Raw genomic sequence first — 20,524 nt, forward strand, 5'->3', positions numbered from 1 at the left:
TTACATGTTTTCAGACATTAGAAGGGAATTTTTGCATTATAACAGGTGCATATATGTGAATTGTAAATTACATTATGTATGCACATGCATATATATCTATAGACTGAAATGTACAATTTCAGAAGTACTGTTTTCTGCGTTATCTCACATGAGAAATGCGAGAGAGGGTTGAGACCTGTCTTTTTAGCCTAACAGCTGCTATAGCGTGGGTTTGTGTGGCTTTATAATAAACTTGTTTGAATTTTATTTATTTTTAGTTGTCTTGTGCACTCAATTAACATGCCTTAGTAATGGAGAGACCACAATTTTAGAACATTTTTGAGGGCTGGGGTAGAATCTTGAATTAATCACTATTTTATTCAAGTATAAATGAAATCTTTCTCTGTAATGCTTGCTGTATTGATGCCTGGACTGTTCTACACTCAAACTGGGCTATGGCAGAATCGTATCAATATAGAGCATTATGTGTATAGTTAAATGTTACGTATTTAGTTAATGTACAGTTTGACAGTTCTATAATTAATGTTTGTAAGATTTTTGAGGACAGATTTTATTATTCTTGAAGCTTCTGGTGTTTAGCTTTCCCTTTCAACTGGGAGAGAATCCTGTGGTCTTTCAGCATTTATACACTTAAGATGGAAGACTATCCCTCTTCCATTGATCTCCTGCAGATCCTCCTGCCAACAGAACTGCTGTGCTGATGTAGAAGTCAGAGTAGCAGTTCTTCCTTCCTTCTGCTCTTTTTGCCTTTCTCATTTTAATTCTTTGCTGTACATGGCATGGATTATTAAAATGAAGAGGGTATGGGTATGCTAAAATGGAATAATCTTGTTTAATTTGCTTTAATCATTTGCTGCTTGTGAACCCATTTGAGAGATTTAATGCTAATCTGTGCTTTGCCTTGGCTTTCTGCTTTGTGTTGTCTTGTCCTGCTTCTATGTTTTTGTTTTCTGTCCTGCAAACCCCCATTTCTTTGTTTGTTCGTGTTTGTGTTGTTTTTTTATTTCTCCTTCATGCTTGTCATTGTCTGCACTTGGCTTTGATTGCGCAAAAAAACCCCAAAAACAAACAAACAAACAAAAAAACAAACCAAAAAAACCAAACCAACCAAACACAATGTGGGGCCCATAAATCTGCATCATTGAATATCCTTGTCGCCGTTGATGACCTGCTCTCTGCTCCTGTCCCTTCCTTGGCCTGCTGTGATTGGTGGCTCCGTTGCTTGGCTTGGGCTGTGTTGTGTGGACGGAGCAGTTCACCCAAATATGGCCTTCTTGCTGACAGGTATCATTTCTGTGAGAAGTGCTTCAACGAAATCCAAGGGGAGAGCGTTTCTCTGGGAGATGACCCATCACAACCTCAAACGTGAGTTTATTTGTGTTTGCTTGGGCTGTGCATTCATAAGCTGTGTCATGGTCTATAGTGCTTTCTCAAAGGGAAGGAGTTTAGTTTTAGGTAACCCTTGCTGTTCATAGGCTAGTAGAAGGTGGACCAAATATTCTTCATAAAAGCCTGGACTTGTGCTGTAGATTTTTTTCTTTAAAATCTGGAATAACTGAACTGTAGTGAAAAATAAGCACTTAGTGCAACTATATACTGCAACTATACCAATAGAGAGGAAAGAAGAGAATTGCTGCTTTTCTGAAAGAAATGTATTCTACTGCAAAAAAAATAAGCATGCCTGCAGGCAGGTAGGTGACAGACATAGTTGGAAATAATGAAACGTACTATTCTGTTTATAGACTGGCTATGCTCAACTTCAGATTGTTTTTCATCCAAATCAGAAGCAGGCAACCTCCTTTTGCTGTACAAACATTTTACTGCTGGAGTGTCATCTGCTTCTGCGAAATGCTGTTCAGTTATTGAGGAGATCATGGTAAAAGGCCAGGCATGGATTTAGTTGCGTTTTCCATGCTGGTAGCAAGCTGTTGGGACAGTCTTTCATTCTGCTGTACCTTCCTCATACCTCCCCCCAAAAACTCTTGAAAGAGAATTTTGGGCGACTGAGGAAGCCCTTGAGGGACAGATGAGTGCCAGGCAGTTACTCTTTGAGCTGTTGAAGAAAGCTCTTTGGGGAAGGGCATTGCAGGAACACTGCATGTAGAAGGAAGTGAGGAACTTAGAAAAGTCTGAAGCCAGGGGGAGAGTTGTCCAAGTTGGTAATTGGATAAACTGAGTTAACTTTCACTGGAAGTAGGAATTGTCTTTACCAGCGTGTTACCGAATCCTGGTTGCACTGGTGGATGTACCTAAAACAGCAGTGAAAGAATCTGCTGGGCCTTGGGAAGATGTAAGAGTACTTGTGCCTTTCTGGAAGGAAAAAGGAAGCAATAATGTTCATATGCTGGTCAGTACAATGGGCCGTGTCCCTGCTAATAGTATTAATTACTGCTCTAGTAGAAGCAGAGACGCAAAGTTTAATTGATACTGTCCAGTTTTGTTAATATGAGATGTGGGATATGAAGTAGTTGCATGTGAAAGACGCAAGTATCTATATACATGTAAATCTGTATATATAAACAAACATTAAATATATTCATCTTTATATATAAATTTTTGTTTAGCTGCTGAGAGAGTATGATCTTTCTCGTACACAAGGTTGAATGGTTTCCTACAAACCTTAGAGTCAGGGTAGAAGGCAGCATAGAGTGCTTTTGATTTTTACAGTAGAATTGGAACATGGATGCTGGATACAATTTATTTATTTTTTTTTTTAATAATGAAAGCAATCAAAAGCTCTTTGAACACAAGCAATGGTTAGAAGGTACTTGCAGCTCCTGGTATAATTTTTCCATAGCTGTTTTAAATGCTTGGTTGTTGTGTAGTAAAAATGGAGGCTACAGGCTGCACATGAGGACCGAGTACGCTTTTGAATGTTCTCTCACCCACTTACAGGCTTTCTCTTAGAACTCATTTTACTGGGGCGTATAGAGATCTTGCTCCTTTCCTCCCTTCCCACAATCTGTTGTTAAAATGAACAAAAGCAAAAAAGATTAGGAGTATATATGTCAGGTCCTGTTTACAGTTCTACTCACCATATTATAATAATAGTTTGAGGTAATTGGGAGATTGAAATTTCCTCATTTATCTGATAAGAATCTTGAAGTATTCTGCATCTGTCACTATTCGGAATAAACACTGAAATAAAAGGATATGAAGGCTAATGCACCTCACGCAAGTTGGACTGAGTCTCTGTCATTGCTTCTCAGAGGCATGTTCTGATCTTCACATGTTATACAACACACTCTTGGGGGTAAATTCTCAGAGATCTGGGTATTCTTGTGTGATCCTTCTGGACTATTTTGAACCAGATTAGTATATAAGATAGCTGGGATCTCACTGTGAAAAAGATGGAATTTCTAGCCTTACAAAGGCTATAGGGAAGGTAAAGATAATGTAGAATAATGGCTGGGCTGGGGTTGCAGGGCTTGGAAGATGCAATTTATCCTTTGAAGTTAATCTAGGAGGAGGGCTAGGGGGATCTGAAATAAGAGCCTGCCTTTCTTGGTAATCAAAGATAATTGGACTTCTCTACCTTCAGAATATCAGAGAGGCATATCAAATAGTCCTTCGCTATGAAATACCAATCAGACTGGTCCAAAACTTGAATGTCAGCAAGTTTTGTCATTTATCCTGTAGTAAAACTGAATAAAGGAGCAATGTGGTTCTCTACAAGCTATTGTCCCATAGAAAAGAATGTTTTCCATGGGCAGAGTCAAGGGTGGCGTATACTTTAGTTGTCTGTCACTTTGTAAAATACAGCTCCTTTCCTTGTAATGCCAGTGAGCGTTCAAAAAATCTGCTTACAAGTTTTGTCTTGGTGTGCAGATGTGTGTGGTATGGCATGAATGTATGTTGTCTTGTGTTAAAACTGAGTTTTATTGCCTGTTTCTCCGTAGCACGATAAACAAAGAACAGTTTTCAAAAAGGAAAAACGATACACTGGACCCTGAACTGTAAGTAATGCTGTCACTCTTTGAATGATCCTAATTTCGTTATAATTATTTTGTAAAAAAAACATGTTATTCGTTCACCATCACCTTTGTTTTTCAGTATTTTCCAAATTTCATGTAGCTCTGTTAGCCAGTAGGGGCTGCTCAGTAAGTGGCATATCTGGCATTCTGTCCTGCGAACCCGAACCACCACAGCTGTACTTGAGAAATATGTAACACTGTATGTATTGGCCAAAATCAGTGCATTTTGATGTCTTAAACATGGATTCAACAGAAGGATGAATGCAGATAACTCTGCTTTGAAACCCTGTTGTGGCAAACGCTCAAGTCTCAGAACTGATTTGAGTCATTTGGCAGTAGCTCTTTAGATGCTGTTGGCGTTTCTAGTTGTCATATTTTACAGGCAGATGTAGTAGAAGGAAAAGTTGTTAAATTTGAATCAGCCGGTTCTTCTACGCTGCACTGGAAGCAGAACTGTAGGCATTCGCTAATGTTAAATGATGGTGACTCAGCTGCTTTTCTTTATATTCCTGAGGGTTTTCTTGAAGCCACTTTACATGCTTCTGCGTTATACACCTGTGCTGTTACTCTGCAAACGTTATCTTCATTCTCAAATGAATGAGCAAAAAGGATATGTATTCTTCCCACACCATCCTTCTAAGGGCATAAGGGTCAGCCAGTTCTTCTGTTTTACAAGGGCTGTGGGAAGGAGAGAATAGTAACTTGATTCATAACTTTTCTTTCCCTTTTGTTATAGTGAAGATACAGCATAATGGTAGAATACAAGCCTAACTTACAGTATGATACCATATGCCCTACATAAATTACAGCTATTCATTCAAAGTCTTAGACTTTAATAAATAGCTGTGTTCAAAAGGAGTCAGATTGCCCCGATACATGAAGCAACCTTAGGTATTTTGGAGAATTATATTCACCAACATCTGTGAAACAGACCATATCGCTTACCTTAAAACCTGTCCTTAAATCTCTGCTATACTTCTGAAAGCTTCTGTTTTCTTCCTTCCCACCTTCCTGCAGTATATTTGCAATGTAGCCCAGGCTTCAAGCATAGTGAGGCAACTAAGAGCCAACTATTTCTCCTGGTTCTTCGCTTCTGACATCTGTGACTCCTTTTTCCTCTCTTTGTTATAGCAACAAGCAGTTTACAGATTTTATCCTTAGAAGGGCTTAACTTTAAAAAAAAAAAAAAATATGAGTGAAGTTGATGGCAGTAAGGCAAGCAAATAGTAATAATAATGTGTCCCTGCATAGGCTACCTGACTCGAGCTGACAGAGTCTTAATTCGTTCTGGAAGCTGTTTTCAGCATAGGCGTGCTCTCTATATTAAAAAGGCTCAAGAGCCTAAATGCTAGAACTCCTCTAATAAAATACTACAAAATATACAAGCAAGTAATGACACTACTAACCTTCTTCCCTTCCCCCTTTTTTCCTTCTACAGATTTGTTGAATGTATAGAGTGTGGAAGAAAAATGCACCAGATCTGCGTTCTTCATAATGAGATAATCTGGCCTTCTGGGTGAGGAATTTCTCCTTCTGAAGTAGAGAGTAGATGACAGATTTACTAGAGTTAGTGCTTACGTTGGTTATATTTAAGAAGAAGTTGCATTCCCACCTGAAAATTTTACAGAATACGTAGGGTAACATCAAATTTAGGCATCATATCTTAGTGTTGCATGTGAAGTTGTTTCCAATCTTAAATGTTTCTAAAATACCTGTGTGTGGAGGAGGGCCTTTCAGGCTTAAGTTTCGGCCTTTTATGTTTAAAGATATTGGTCCTTCATGAAAAGATGGTTTTAGTTTCATAACAATTTTATACTAATCTATTTTCTGTACAAATCATATTGCTTTGTCATCTTCAAAAAAAATATTGTAAAAACAAAAGAATTTAACAGGTGAATTCACTTTTTTGACCTCAGTGACTAAATTAAATTTTGAAAACAATCTAGTCGTCTTTAGATACTTCATAGTTCTTGATAAAAATACTGGTTTTTTTTTCCAATTGCTTTAAAAGCTTTTTTAAAAAGCTGATAAATTATATGTAGGTAAAGCTCTGTAAGAGCTTAAATGTTCCCTTTCTTGACAAGAAAGCTCTGACTTGTACCATTCTTTTTGTCCCATCCACATCGCTGCAGAAGAAGGCAGACATCCTGTAACTGAGGAAGAATCTGCCCATCATTTCATACTTGGGCATTTAGGAAAAAATCAGCCTTTTGCTATATGTGTTGCAGTATCTCCATCAGAGATGGCAGTTTGAGACTACTTATTGCAAGAATACTTTAAGCCAATATTGATAGACTTGCCAGTGGAGACAGTGTTTGCTGAGCTTGCGGATGGTGACGTGGGTGACGGACCGGAGGTGCACCCCCTGGAGCTTAGATCCTCCTCTGCACCTCTGAAACAGTTGGGCTCTTTCTACCAGCGCTGTTCTCTGTGCTGTCTTTTATTTCAACTTTCATTTAAAGTATTTTCCAGACAGGATAAGATATGGTGAATGAATAATTTTGCTTCTAAGATGCTAAGGAACTTTACGGTCTGACTTGGTTTTTCACTTTCTCCTGTTTTTACTTCAGCTTTGTCTGTGATGGCTGCCTAAAGAAAACAGGAAGAACCAGGAAAGAGAACAAATTCTCTGCTAAAAGTAAGATTCTGACACTTGCACCAACAAATCTTAAGTAATTTGTTTAGAATGGGAAAGGGGTGGCTTTTATGCTCATTTTGCATTCATTTCAATTTTTGGAGTTAAAGTAGGATACTTTTGGTCAGTTCTGAACATCAGTTCTGTGATGTTCAGAATGTTTGCATTTGCAGGTGTTGTCGTTGGTTAATAGTCTGTTGTAGAGGGTTAACAAACTGTTTTAGAGCACTGCTAATGCAAGATACACATCCCTTTATCTCAACTGCATTATTAATAGCATTGGGAAATAGTTGCTGTGTGTCTGCAGTCTAACTTAAATTTATGATAACGTGTTCAAGTCACCGTGACTACTGCTGCTCTTAAAAGCTTTAGCGGAGATAAAGGTTGCATCAACTGGTGACAAAACTCTCTATAGACGTTTCCTTTTGATCAAGGCAGCTGATTTGAAAGCAACGTAGGACGAAACCTGTGCAGTCATTGTCCATCTGTTCTATAGACAAAACAAGTCTTTCAGAAGCTTCTTAGGCTGGTGTACTTATTACAAATCATGAGCATTTACATTTCTGCTAAAAATAATAATAACAAAATCCCCAGCCAACCAATAGGATCAAGATTCTAACAAGTATTAACGGTAGTGTTAGAGAGTTAACTTTTAAGGTCCTTCTTTGGAAAAAGAGGAAGGAGAGGATATCAAAGACTGGAAATGGTCTTGAAATTTGGGGGATGACTTATAGTTCAGTCACAAAAAGTGGTCTCTTCAACTGTTCTTATGAAATGGAAAGCAAACCACTCAATGAATGGTTTCAACATCTGAGTCTTTTTCCAAAATCTCCAAAATCAAAACTTCCTAGATTCACCAAGAATACAAAGGTTCTTTCACAGTTTTTATCAGGTTTTGATTCTAGCAACATGTATGTATTGCATACTTAACATAGTGTAGTGATGCTTTACTGGAAGGTGTCAAATTGGAAAAATGAAAAGTTGATGATCAGATACGTGACTCTGCCAGAGGTAATGGACAGGAGAGAGACCTGTTACACCACAAATCTTAAACTCCTCTTCAGTTTTAGGTTTTGTGTCAGCTAAGGTTATGCTTGTTCTTCTTTTGTATGAAGATTGTTTGGGAAACTTCTAAACTCTGTTACTTGCAGATACAGTTGTATTTAGTTGTTTTTTCCATTATTGAAATATATACAGGTTCTTTCTTTAGTTAAATAACGTATAAGCTGTAAATGTGCCTGCAGGTGAAAAGCAGCTCACCTAATCTAGAAGTGTTAGCGCTTAGAGATAAAGCTTTAATTTATGATAACATACTGCATGCATTAAGAGTCGCTTTTCATTTAGCATCTGAATAGAGAAGTCACATTTGAACAGTTCAGTGTTGTGCATATTTAGAGCTGTATTTTTCTGCTGCAGGGTTACCAGCGACAAGACTTGGTACCTTCTTGGAGAACAGAGTCAATGATTTCCTAAGACGACAGAATCACCCCGAGGCAGGAGAGGTTACAGTCAGGGTGGTACACGCATCTGACAAAACTGTTGAAGTAAAACCAGGAATGAAAGCAAGGTATGTTTTTTTCCATTTCTAATTTTGTTTTGTTTTGGGGGAGGTGGAAGCTATTTGAATTTACTTACATGCCACTATTTTGAAAAGTAGACTCTTGTATTCAAAACCTCATCACTGACCAGTTCTTGACAAACAGACGTTACAGCAGCATATTCATTAATTGTGTCATCCTTTTCATAGTAAAAAAGTGTATGCCTTGGATTTTGAGTAGTCTGTAAGCATTTAACTTTAAAATTGCACTGAAATTACAGTAGCCATCATCATTGTTGCTTTTACCTAGTGACATGTATTCTCTAATAGTGAATATATTTGGTATTCCCCTTTACCCTCTGTAATCCACAGGTTTGTAGACAGCGGAGAGATGGCCGAGTCTTTCCCTTATCGTACGAAAGCGCTTTTTGCCTTTGAGGAAATTGATGGTGTAGACTTGTGCTTCTTTGGGATGCACGTACAGGAGTATGGTTCAGACTGTCCTCCACCCAATCAAAGGTGAGGAGCTGCATGAAAGTTTATTTTATTTTGGCATTTTGGCACTGTTTCAGTTGAGTGAACCTTGTGAAGCTCTGCATAGAGCTTCCGTGTTGCATATGTGAAGAGTCTAGTGCTGTTAGCTTCTAGAAACACAGTAGCTTCTGTAGCAAATATGTCAGAGTTACTTCTTAATGGGGGTGGTGGCTGGCAGACAGTGCTGCCTGGAGGATCGGTTGTCAGTATTCTCAAGGCAGGGACTGGATAGTTTTAGAGAGATGAGGCTAGGATAGCAAAACACCCCTGAGTTTCTAGAGGTAAGTTAGGATCAGAGGCTTTGAAGATTACTGTTTTATTGCATGCTTCACATTTTATGAATTAACATGAATAAACTTGTAGAACTACTTTAAAATCTCTGCTTCTCATCATGCCTTTTTTTGTTTTTTGGTTTTTGTTTTTTTTTAGGCGAGTGTATATATCTTACCTTGACAGTGTTCATTTCTTCCGCCCTAAATGCTTGAGGACTGCTGTCTATCATGAAATACTAATTGGATATCTAGAATACGTCAAGAAACTAGGGTAAGTCTTTTTTAATGTTTTCTCCTGTGCAGCATGTGTGCTAGGTAGTTCTTACTGCAAGTGAAATTACTAGATCCTATTGTGCTGAATATGGTGCCTAAATACCAACTGGTGATAGAATAACTTCGCAACAACTGTGTTTAGTTGACAAGGGGAAAAGACAAAAAGGGATCGCAGACTTTTCAGGAGAGGCTTATGCTTCAGGTATTTTTAGGTTTCCAAACTTATGTAAAACTTCCTGAAGTCTAAGTAGAAAAAGTGAGCCTTTTTATCTGGACCCTAAAATTTTGCTGGCCTTGTGTAATGCCACTACTCTAATCAGGTCATTCCTTTGGGCTGGCAAGTGAGTTCTCACCCATGTTTATGAGAGAAAGGTAAGTGTATTCTGGCTGTACTGATGAACTCTGTAACGGCTGTGTAAGGCCACTAAGATGTCTCTTATAGAACGAGTAGTTGAAATTGTGAGAAACTGAAAAGTTGGAATAGAAAGACGAGAGTATACTTGGGACAGGACAAAAAAGAACATGGAACAACTGAAGAAATGAGAAAGGTGGAAATTAAATGGCCATGATTAGTGAAGTAGAAAAGGCAGTGAAGTAAACATCAGTCTATTGTCAAAGGTATCTGGTGTAGCTTGGCAGAGAGTTGTTCGTGAAGAAATTGTCAGGGACTATGTTCAGAGTAGTCGCATGAGAAAAACAGGGGAGTCAGAATGAAGGTGTGTGGTACTCTCTTCAGTACCTCAGACGATATAGTTCTTAGTACTTCAAAGGCATATGTTAGACTTCTTTCTGCTTTTTTTCTAGCCTGTGAGTCTGTAAAATAGCTGCATAGAGCTCAGGCTTCACTTTTACTTAATGCTGTTTTCTGTGCTAATGGGTAACATCAGGTTCTCATTTGGGGAAAACAATATTGGTCATGCAGTATCATCTCTCCCTTCTTGGGCAGAAGGAATGACAACTGGCTGCAGTTCCCAGGGTTTGGTTAGGGTTCTGCAGAGCTGTTTCTCAACACGGCAAGGATGGTTATTTTTCTCCAATGTGATATCTGATTATTCCTCCTACTGGAGTTCTCCTAAAAAAAAAAAAAAACAAACAAAAAACAACAAACCCAAACAAAAAAAACAACAAACAAACAAAAACACAAACCAAGAGAAGAACTGAGGATGAAGAAGTGATCTTTGTGGTATTATATTCTCTGCAGCTGCTACTATTTGGATGTAATCTGTCTTCATTGTGCTTAGATTGTACACCCAATAGCATCAGTTGACAGTGACTGTTTATTCCCAGATATGATCGTGAAACCTTTTAAAACTGATCCTCAAAGTTAAAAAAAAAAAAAAGGACTTAGAGTGAAGTGAATTGTATGTTTAAGTAAATTTATTTTTAAAATGTTGCTAGATAATGAATGACTGCTCTGTCTCAAGGGAAAATAATTCTGGCTTTTACTACTGAAATACTTAGTCTCTCTCTTAGTTAATTGGGAGGTGGCAATCGCAGGTCTGTATCAGGCTTTGATTTTTTTTTTTTAATTTAGACTAGGAGACGTGCACACTTTACATGAACTACTTTGCATATAGCGCTAAATTCTAAAAAAATTGGTGGAAAGATGTTAATGCTATCGCGTGAATGAAGCCAGAATGAACACTAGAATTAAAATTTTGGAGAGCTATAATTATTACTCATCTGGTAACACTAGCCAACTTTGTGGTGGCTCCATCTGGTGGCAGAGAGGAGAGCAAGCTCTAGTATTAATCGTCAGAGCCCACAAGTACTTTTTTTTTTGTCTAATGATGCTAGATATACTACTGGACATATCTGGGCATGCCCACCTAGTGAAGGAGATGACTACATCTTCCATTGCCATCCTCCTGACCAAAAGATACCCAAACCCAAACGACTGCAAGAGTGGTACAAAAAGATGCTGGACAAATCTGTGTCGGAGCGCATCGTTCATGATTACAAGGTTTGTGAAGTGTATGTTTGTATCGGGGAGGGTGTGTCGGCCAGTCTTGTCTTGGTTACTTCCTTGCCTTATGCATTGTGTCCGATTCTTGGAGTTTACTGTATTGGTTTTAAGTTAAATGAGCATTAAAAGTTCAGAGTTAAAATAATACCCTCTTCAAAGCACATAGCTTCTGAAATCATTCTAGCAAGAGATTTGAAATGATACCATAGAACAAACTAAATTTTTGAGGAATACCGTAAAAGAGAGTGAATTTCATTTCATTAATACAGAGAAAATACATGGAATCTTTAGTCTTGGCATTACATAAAATAGCAGGGTTAGGCTGCTGACACAGGTAGAATTATGTAAAATCCTTGGAATTATTAGGACTTCAGCTGGTGCTGATAATGTAGTGATTATATTGTCCCACCTGGCAAGTATTGCATATTGAAGTCTATCACATGGCAATGATTTATTTCTTCAGAGCGGGAATGTTTGAAATATATTTGATGCATTGTCTGTAACTGATGCAGTATTAAATCTGCACTTAGAATGTGCCCTCATAAAATGAATTGAAATATTAACCTTGCCTTTGATCTGCTGGTGCCTTTTCTTATCATTTATTGAAGAGGTTGGCTTTATTTATGTGACTTGTAATAGTGGTAACCAAGTGTTTTGCCCTTTTTCAGGATATATTTAAGCAGGCAACAGAAGATCGTCTAACAAGTGCAAAAGAGCTACCTTACTTTGAAGGGGACTTCTGGCCTAATGTTCTAGAGGAGAGCATTAAGGAATTGGAGCAAGAGGAAGAAGAACGGAAGAGAGAAGAAAACACTAGTAATGAAAGCACAGATGTAAGAAGGCTTCTGCTATTTCATGATCTAATTGTAAAAGTTATGATTACCTGTGGCTAATTAAGAAAAAAAAAAAAAGGCAGGGGAGGGCCTAGACACTTCAGTTAACTGGCTTTCTAGCTTCACTCCAATATAAATTTCAATTTTACTTTTCATAACTTAGAGCTGTTAAAATACTACTATGCTACATTTGTATGAGCAGTGGCTGTTCGTATGGCTATAAACCTAAATAATTACCAAAGTCAATTAGATTGAAACAGTTGCTAGTTGAATATTTTGCTGCTGAAATGCAATTATTACCAATATTCATGCTGCAGCCTCAACCTGACTTGGAAGCTTTTTCCTCAAGCTTTAGTTTTTGGACAGTGGCTAACTGCTTTCTTTCTAACTTAAATGTTATAGTACCAATCTCAGCAGAACATTCAGAGAAAGTAACAAGAGAACTCTGATTCAGTAGTTTACTTGGTATAGGTTTTTTCTAGTAGAAAGGTTTAAGCCATTGATGATCTGAAGGACAAAATACAGCTGGATTGTTGTAGGGCTACTTAAACTAGAGACATTTCTTGCTGGTGTCTTGTGCAGTTCTTTTGGAGAACGTGCAACAACTGTGCTTTCACGTTCCACAAAGAACAAAAAAAGGTACGGCTCTTAATTCAACAATAAATTTGAATATGAACAGATGCGGCATTTATGCATCTGTCCATCCTTGGATCTTCTAAGCTTTTATTGAAGAGGTGGTGAATCTAGGATAAAGTTAGTAGTTTTGCTCACACAGTAGTAGTACTTGTTAGTTAACACTTTGTTTAGACACTGCCGCTTTGTCACCTTATTAGATACCAGATTTTTGCTGGGGTTTAGAATTAATCTTTTTACTAAAAGACCTTTGGATCAAAAAAGGTAGGTTTAACATTACAACCAGAATTTGTGGTTCTCCTGTGCTGCTCTTTGCAATACCTCCTTTCAAGGACTTTGAGCAAACTAAGTGCAGGAGTAACCTGGGAATTAGGCAACTTGATACCACATTTGCATTAGCTAACATCTTACTAGAGAAAGTATTATTTAAAGGTTTGTTTTCCACTTGGCATAGCTGCAAGTTCCCAGAAGCCAGTCGTGAGGCATCTGACCCAGCTACATATGTGAGGTTGGTCAGCACTTACTTGATCCTTCACAGCAGTTTGGCCCCAAAATCCTGCCGTGGGAGAAGCTTGCAGCATATTACTATTTAACCTTTATTATTAAAAATAATTGCAACTCTTTATTGACCTGCATGTTTCATCTCTTGAAAATGAGGCAATAATAAACTGTACTCTCAAATGAAGCCGTAGTCATTCATGTTCACTGGAAATTTCCATCCTGATGAAGTTGTTTTAAGCTTAGGAAAAATGCGTCTTTGGATAAGAATTGCTTTGATCCTTGATCATCATACGCTGTAGTGTTTTGAAGGGCCCTCTGAGAAGCACAGAGAGGAATAAACTGTTCATTGCTAATTGATTATAATTGAAATTAAGCTGAGCTGGTTTTTTCGACAGGATATGTTGCAGGATATGACAGGAGGGAGGGGCATACTAGAAATGGCCCTACTGATGCCTTTTGGATCAAAAGAACAGCTTCATATCAAAATCAGTTTAATGCAGTATATTAAAAAATAAGAAGAGATCTGTCAGCTGTGACAAAATTAAATCTAGGTGGATTAAGTCTTTCTACCTCTGTTTAGTGCAATATCAGTTGTACTTCTCAATTATTTTGAGTTTGAATTGCATTGAGAAGCTATCTGCCGAACCCCTTTGTGATTATCCAAGAGGCCCTACATGTTCAACTACAGCAGACAAATGGGTTTCAGTAAATAACATTTCCCTTGCACCTCCTGAGCGTTTATGCTCTTAGTATTTTTAGAACTATGTATTGCTGATCTTGATATCTTCTGGAGTGATTCTAATGGAATTAATTTAATGTTTCAGGGGGCCCTGGTAAGTGTCTTTGGAGTAAATTATTGTGTAATGTGTTTTGTACTGCCGTTACAGAAGATCTGAAAGTAATAAAATGCTGGTGTGGCTTAGATACCTGACATAAAATGCCTTTAAAATTAATAGGTGAGCAAGGGAGACAGCAAAAATGCCAAAAAGAAGAACAATAAGAAGACAAGTAAGAACAAGAGCAGCTTGAGTCGTGGCAATAAGAAAAAGCCTGGCATGCCCAATGTGTCCAATGACCTCTCCCAAAAGCTGTATGCCACTATGGAGAAGCACAAGGAGGTAAGAGTCGATAGAACGAGAAATATGTATTTTACTTAAGTAGAGAGGTTTACAAAGCTTTGGTACTTCAGAGTTGTGCCCTGATACAGGTTTGTCTGGAGAATTGAGTGGTGTACCAGACAAGCACCAGTAGGCCTGGGCGCTCTTTGCTGCAAAGGCAGTGGGGATAAATACAGCTTTGCTCGTACAGAACTTCCTAACAGTCTGGATTGTCACAACAGTTTTACTGTTACGGTTTGGTCCAGTGCTCCTTACCTAATGCATCTGAAGAAGGTGAACCTGCAGAGCACCCGGAGGTTTGAAATTTCCCAGCCCTTACAAGCACAGCACCCTGGCAGCCCATCATTCACGTGTTAGTTGGTCCTGGAATTGTACGCTCTGTGTAATGAAGTTTGGGTACCAAAACATCTGGAAAAGTGCTGGCATATTAAGTCTTTCTACTTTTCAGGTCTTCTTTGTCATCCGTCTCATTGCCGGCCCTGCAGCCAATTCCCTGCCTCCCATCGTTGAGCCTGACCCACTCATCCCCTGCGACCTGATGGATGGGCGTGACGCTTTCCTAACCCTTGCTAGAGACAAGCACCTGGAGTTCTCCTCACTACGAAGGGCTCAGTGGTCAACCATGTGCATGCTGGTGGAACTGCATACCCAGAGCCAAGACCGCTTTGTTTACACCTGCAACGAGTGCAAGCATCATGTGGAGACCAGATGGCACTGCACTGTTTGTGAGGTATGCTTGGGGAAGTTTTCCCTGCCTGTGTCCCTGTATCCCTGTGCCCAGAATACTCTTTACCTGAACGAATTTCTCAATATTAAGTGGTAGAAAAAGATCTGTACAGCTTGTCCTCTGGCAGTTCAGAAAGAAAAGAGAGGAAAAGTTTTCCATAACAAGCGATTCTGCTAATCTACTTGCTGTGATTTTTGGCTTCTGCTTTCAAGTTGTGGAGAACTAAAGTAGAATTTTATTTCCTGTAGTTCATTTAAGGTGCTGTTGCTTAAGCAGTTGGGAACCGTAGCAAATGCTTGAGCTGTAATGGTAGGATCAGCTGACTCTTCTGAAGAGCAATGCATCCTTGCTGCTTCCAGAGTCGGAAGTGCTGTGCTGCAGTATTTCTGTAAATAGGGCTCTGCATTAGTTTCCTGACACAGAGGTTTTGCTGTGCTGGGAGTCAGACTCCTGTACTTGGGTAACTCTTGCACTACTCTCCTGTCTCTCTGTAGAAGAAGGCTGCAAACAGCATATTTGTCCTCAGGAGTGTTTGCAATACCAGTGTGTTTGAAGATTGAGGCCAGTGGTCGGGGTCAATGCTGTGCCCTCCAGAAGCTGGACTAACCTTGAATCTGGCTTGTAACTTAATTTTTTAGCCTGCTGGAAGTAAATTACTCTCTCAGATCCAGTTCTGAAAAGCTACGATTAAAATTTTATGCTCCCATTTCCTTGTGTATACCAGAAAACGCATTCTAAATTTCCCATGGATAAATGAATCCCGAAGACTTGGATCCTTTTCTTAAGGATCAATTATTGAGCCCAAACTTGCGTGCTGTTGCTTTCACAGAATGTAAATGCTGTTCTGTTCTTCTGTCGACACACTGCTGTTTAACTTGCCTGAAAACTGAAAATGTAGCTTTCATTCTCCTTTCTTCTTTGAAAGTTGGTACCTCTCCTGTCACTCCTGCCCTCTTTTGAAGCAGCAGCAGCAGATGGGCAGCTACTTGTTCCTTGCCTTTTTCTTCTCCTCTCCTATCAGGAAAGAAAGGGATTTTTCTGGCCCAGATGAATAACGTGTGACTTAATAGCTCAGAGGAAACTTGTTTTTCAAGCTATATATATTTGTGTAGATTTCAGACGCCCTTGTGCCCACACACTTTCCCTGGCTATAATTTGGACTTTTTCCTCCTCTAGTACCTCAACATGGCGTGAAAGATTGAATTTTTCTCTAGAGCAACAATTTGCCTGGAACAGACTAAGAGTAATTTGTTGAGGTGGCATGACATCACTTATTGTATGGAGTTTCAGGAACACTGATAACTTTTCCTTCATTGTCTTTCCAGGATTATGACCTGTGCATCACCTGCTATAACACTAAAAACCATGACCACAAGATGGAAAAATTAGGCCTTGGCCTAGATGATGAGAGCAACAACCAGCAGACTGCAACCACCCAAAGCCCTGGCGATTCCCGCCGCCTGAGCATCCAGCGCTGTATCCAGTCTCTGGTCCACGCCTGCCAGTGTCGTAACGCCAACTGCTCACTGCCATCCTGTCAGAAGATGAAACGGGTTGTCCAGCACACCAAAGGCTGCAAACGCAAAACCAACGGAGGGTGCCCCATCTGCAAGCAACTCATTGCTCTCTGCTGCTACCATGCCAAGCACTGCCAGGAGAACAAGTGCCCAGTGCCCTTCTGCCTCAACATTAAACACAAGCTTCGTCAACAGCAACTTCAGCACCGCCTGCAACAGGCGCAGATGCTCCGAAGGAGGATGGCGAGTATGCAGCGGACCGGTGTGGTAGGCCAGCAGCAAGGATTACCCTCGCCAACGCCGGCTACCCCAACAACTCCAACAGGCCAGCAGCCCCCAACACCGCAAACCCCACAACCCCAGCCTCCTCCCCAGCCTGCCTCGCAGCCTCAGCCTGCACCTCCCAACAGTATGCCACCCTACACCATGCCAAGAACTCAGCCCCCCGGCGCTGTGTCCCAGGGCAAGGCAGGTGGCCAGGTGACTCCTCCAACTCCACCCCAGCCACCTCAACCACCAGTTCAGGGTCCTCCTCCAGCAGCAGTGGAAATGGCCATGCAGATCCAGCGCGCAGCAGAGACCCAGCGTCAGATGGCACAAGTTCAGATCTTCCAAAGGCCGATTCAGCACCAGATGCCCCAGATGCCGCCTATGGGAATGAACCCTCCACAGATAGGCAGAGGTCCCGGTGGTCATATAGATCAAGGAATGGGACCGGCAGGAATCCAGCAGCAACCACCGTGGGTGCAGGGGGGCTTACCCCAAGCTCAGCTGCAGCCAGGAATGCAGAGGCCATCCATGATGTCAGTAGCCCAGCCGGGTCAGCCGATGAATATGGCACCTCAGCCAGGGATGGGTCAGGTACCTGGCGCTGCCCAGCCCAAACAACCACCTCTGCCCCAGGCGGCCTTACAAAACCTACTGCGGACTCTCAGGTCTCCCAGCTCACCCATGCAGCAGCAGCAGGTGCTTAACATCCTTCACTCCAATCCCCAGCTGCTGGCTGCTTTCATCAAGCAGCGCGCTGCCAAGTACGCAGGGTCCCAGAACCCCCAGGGGATGGCGGGTCAACCTGGCATCCCCCAGGGTCAGCCGGGGCTCCAGCCGCAGCAGGCCATGCAAGGGCAGCAAGGAGGGGTGCACCCCAACCCAGCCATGCAGAACATGAACCCCATGCAAGCGGGAGTGCAGAGGCCCAGCATGCCCCAGCAGCAGCCGCAGCAGCAGCCGCAGCAGGCCATGGCTGGGATGAATCCTCAGGCGCAGCAGATGAATATGAATCATTCGGGGATGGCTCCCCAGTTCCGAGACCTCCTGATGAGACGGCACCAGATGATCGAGCAGCAGCGCCACCAGCAGCAACAGCAGCAGCAGGGAGCGGGACCAGCACTGGGGCCGGGCATGGCCAACCACAACCAGTTTCAGCAGCCCCAGGGCGTCGGGTATCCCCAACAACAGCAGCAGCAGCAACAGCAGCAGCGAATGCAGCATCACATGCAGCAGATGCAGCAAGGAAACATGGGACAAATAAGCCAGCTTCCACAGGCGATGAGTGCAGAGACAGGAGCCAGTTTGCAGCAGGCTTTCCAGCAGAGGCTACTTCAGCAGCAGATGGGGTCCCCAGCTCAGCCCAATCCTATGAGCCCCCAACAGCACATGCTCCCCAATCAGGCCCAGTCCCCCCACCTACAGGGCCAGCAGCTCCCTTCATCGCTCACCAATCAAGTGCGTTCTCCGCAGCCTGTACCCTCACCGCGGCCCCAGTCCCAGCCCCCCCATTCCAGCCCGTCCCCCCGGATGCAACCTCAGCCTTCTCCACACCACGTCTCCCCGCAGACCAGCTCCCCACATCCAGGACTGGTAGCTGCCCAGGCAAACCCCATGGATCAAGGGCACTTTGCCAGCCCGGACCAGAGTGCAATGCTTTCCCAGCTTGCTAGCAATCCCGGCATGGCAGGCCTCCATGGTACAAGCGCCACGGAACTGGGGCTCAGCTCTGAGAACTCAGACTTGAATTCAAACCTTTCACAGAGTACACTAGACATACACTAGACACATTGTAGCATTTTGGGAGCAAAAAAGAAAAAAATAAAGAAAAAAACTTATTTTCTCAAGACTTTTTGTACTGAAGACAAATTTTTTTGAATCTTTCTTAGCTAAAACAACATTTTTCCCTGGAACACATCTGAACTCTGCAGCAGTAGTTTGTGGTTTTAAAAACAAACCAACAACGAACCTGAGGGACAGTAGAGTACAAAGAATATATTTTTGTTATGGCTGGAATCATAACCAGTCCTTTTTCTTGGTTTTTTTTTTTTCCTTGTGTGCGTTGGGGAGGTCGGGGGAAGAGGGTGGTCTTTTGGCTGTTCACCAAAGGATGCCCTACTTGTGCCTCCAATAGGTTTTATTTTTTTTTAAATTAATGAAAATATGTAATATTGATAGTTATTATTTACTGAGGCAGATGGTAAACATTTTCCCTATTCTGGTTTTTCTTCATGTCACTGCAAAAAAAAAAAAAAACAACACAACAAAAACAAAACAAAACTACAGGAGAACCTTTTCCTAAAACCGGAGGACAAAAGGGGTTAATGTTGCTTTAAAAATACATTACATATATAAATATATATATATAAAAATAATTACCAATCTTTTCCTCTTTGGTTGGAAATATGTCAATTCTTTGAAAAGTGTAAAAATATTAAATAACTCAGTCCCCTCCTGAAGTCTACTTTTGTCCTCCAAAAATTTTCTATACAAGAGTCTGAGCTTAAAAAAAACTTCAAGTATTAAAATAATTTGTACATTTAGAGAGAAGACAACATTTTTGCAAATACACAGGGGCAGCTGCCAAATGGATGTAGTATATATATTGTGGTTTCTGTTTTCTTGAAAGAATTTTTTTTTTGTTATTTTTACATCTAACAAAGGAAAAAAAAAATAAAAAAGAGGGTAAGAAACAATTCCAATGGGATGATTTTAACCTGAGAAAAAGTCCCTGGGGTTTCTTCTTTATGCTTGCTTTCGCTCTCCCGTGCCCCTTTCCCGCCCTCTTCCACTTTCTGTAAAACTTGAAAATAGAAAGCAAAAAACCCTCAAATGTTGTAAATCATGCAATTAAAGTTGATTACTTATAAATATGAACTTTCGATCACTGTATAGACTGTTAAAAATTGATTTCTTATTACCTATTGTTAAATAAACTGCGTGAGACAGACAGCCTCTTTTTAATGTTTCCCTTCTCTCCCACGTGTTGCTTGTTCTTAAAACGGTGGGGGTAGCAGAAAATACGCTACTTAATTCAAATGTTTGCTATTTAGTCGGAGAGCTATTTAATGTATATGACTGTTTTAAAATGCAAATCTCTAAATAAGGGACGTGAAGTAATAATTAGCCTTCTAGATGGACACTTTTGGTACAACTCCGCATTCGCGTTTGTTCCCGGCATGTATCTTACCAAAGAAACGAGGTCTGACCTCAGCAGTTGTGCCAGTCAGCTGTACCCCAGCCTGCTCGCACGGCCTGGCAGCAGCTCATCTTCAAAGGACCTATTTTGCATTTTGAAATGAGAACTCTTGTTTGGATATGTGATATTAAAAGATCCTATTTCACTTGGAATATATTGTACACCTTTTGGCACCGAAGTTGCGAGCATGAGGTAAGCTTGCGGGGGGTGTTCCCCATAGACACGGCACCCAGAGGGCGCGTGGGTGCCCCGTTGCACCGTGTTATATCTGGTCCTCCGCCAGACGTAGGGCGTATGTGGTCGGTTACTGTGTATTATATACATTTGGGGGATTTCCTGAATAGAAATGCTTCAGCTGTGGAGCGCGTGTGTAGTAAACCCAGTTGCGTACTGCCCGTAGCTGTGCGCGTGTGGAGTTAATCACATCGTGTAAGAACGTGTTGTGTGTTGTGCGCTGGCTGGGCAGCACGTATGCGGCTGGTCCAGCGAGGGCTTCCCTTATGCTGTGTAGCTCCAGTGCTGGCTGCGTAGGGAATAA

At 41.1% G+C, this 20,524-nt stretch overlaps 1 protein-coding gene across 4 annotated transcripts in view; it reads left to right on the plus strand.

Moving 5' to 3' along the window:
• The window catches only part of EP300 (E1A binding protein p300), a 65,163-nt gene extending 45,035 nt beyond the window's left edge, over nt 1–20,128 (plus strand). For all 4 annotated transcript variants that reach the window (XM_063322511.1, XM_063322512.1, XM_063322509.1 and 1 more), the window contains exons 21-32: nt 1,285–1,365; nt 3,900–3,956; nt 5,413–5,490; nt 6,545–6,612; nt 8,026–8,176; nt 8,519–8,665; nt 9,110–9,223; nt 11,023–11,188; nt 11,860–12,024; nt 14,115–14,276; nt 14,725–15,006; nt 16,329–20,128. In XM_063322511.1, the coding sequence (XP_063178581.1) occupies nt 1,285–1,365; nt 3,900–3,956; nt 5,413–5,490; nt 6,545–6,612; nt 8,026–8,176; nt 8,519–8,665; nt 9,110–9,223; nt 11,023–11,188; nt 11,860–12,024; nt 14,115–14,276; nt 14,725–15,006; nt 16,329–18,572 (3,715 nt within the window). In that variant the 3' untranslated portion in view covers nt 18,573–20,128. The remainder of the gene's footprint in view (nt 1–1,284; nt 1,366–3,899; nt 3,957–5,412; nt 5,491–6,544; nt 6,613–8,025; nt 8,177–8,518; nt 8,666–9,109; nt 9,224–11,022; nt 11,189–11,859; nt 12,025–14,114; nt 14,277–14,724; nt 15,007–16,328) is intronic.
• The last annotated feature ends 396 nt before the right edge of the window (nt 20,129–20,524 follow it).

This window comes from Chroicocephalus ridibundus, chromosome 1 (assembly GCF_963924245.1).
Source record: "Chroicocephalus ridibundus chromosome 1, bChrRid1.1, whole genome shotgun sequence".
Lineage (NCBI taxonomy): Eukaryota > Metazoa > Chordata > Aves > Charadriiformes > Laridae > Chroicocephalus > Chroicocephalus ridibundus.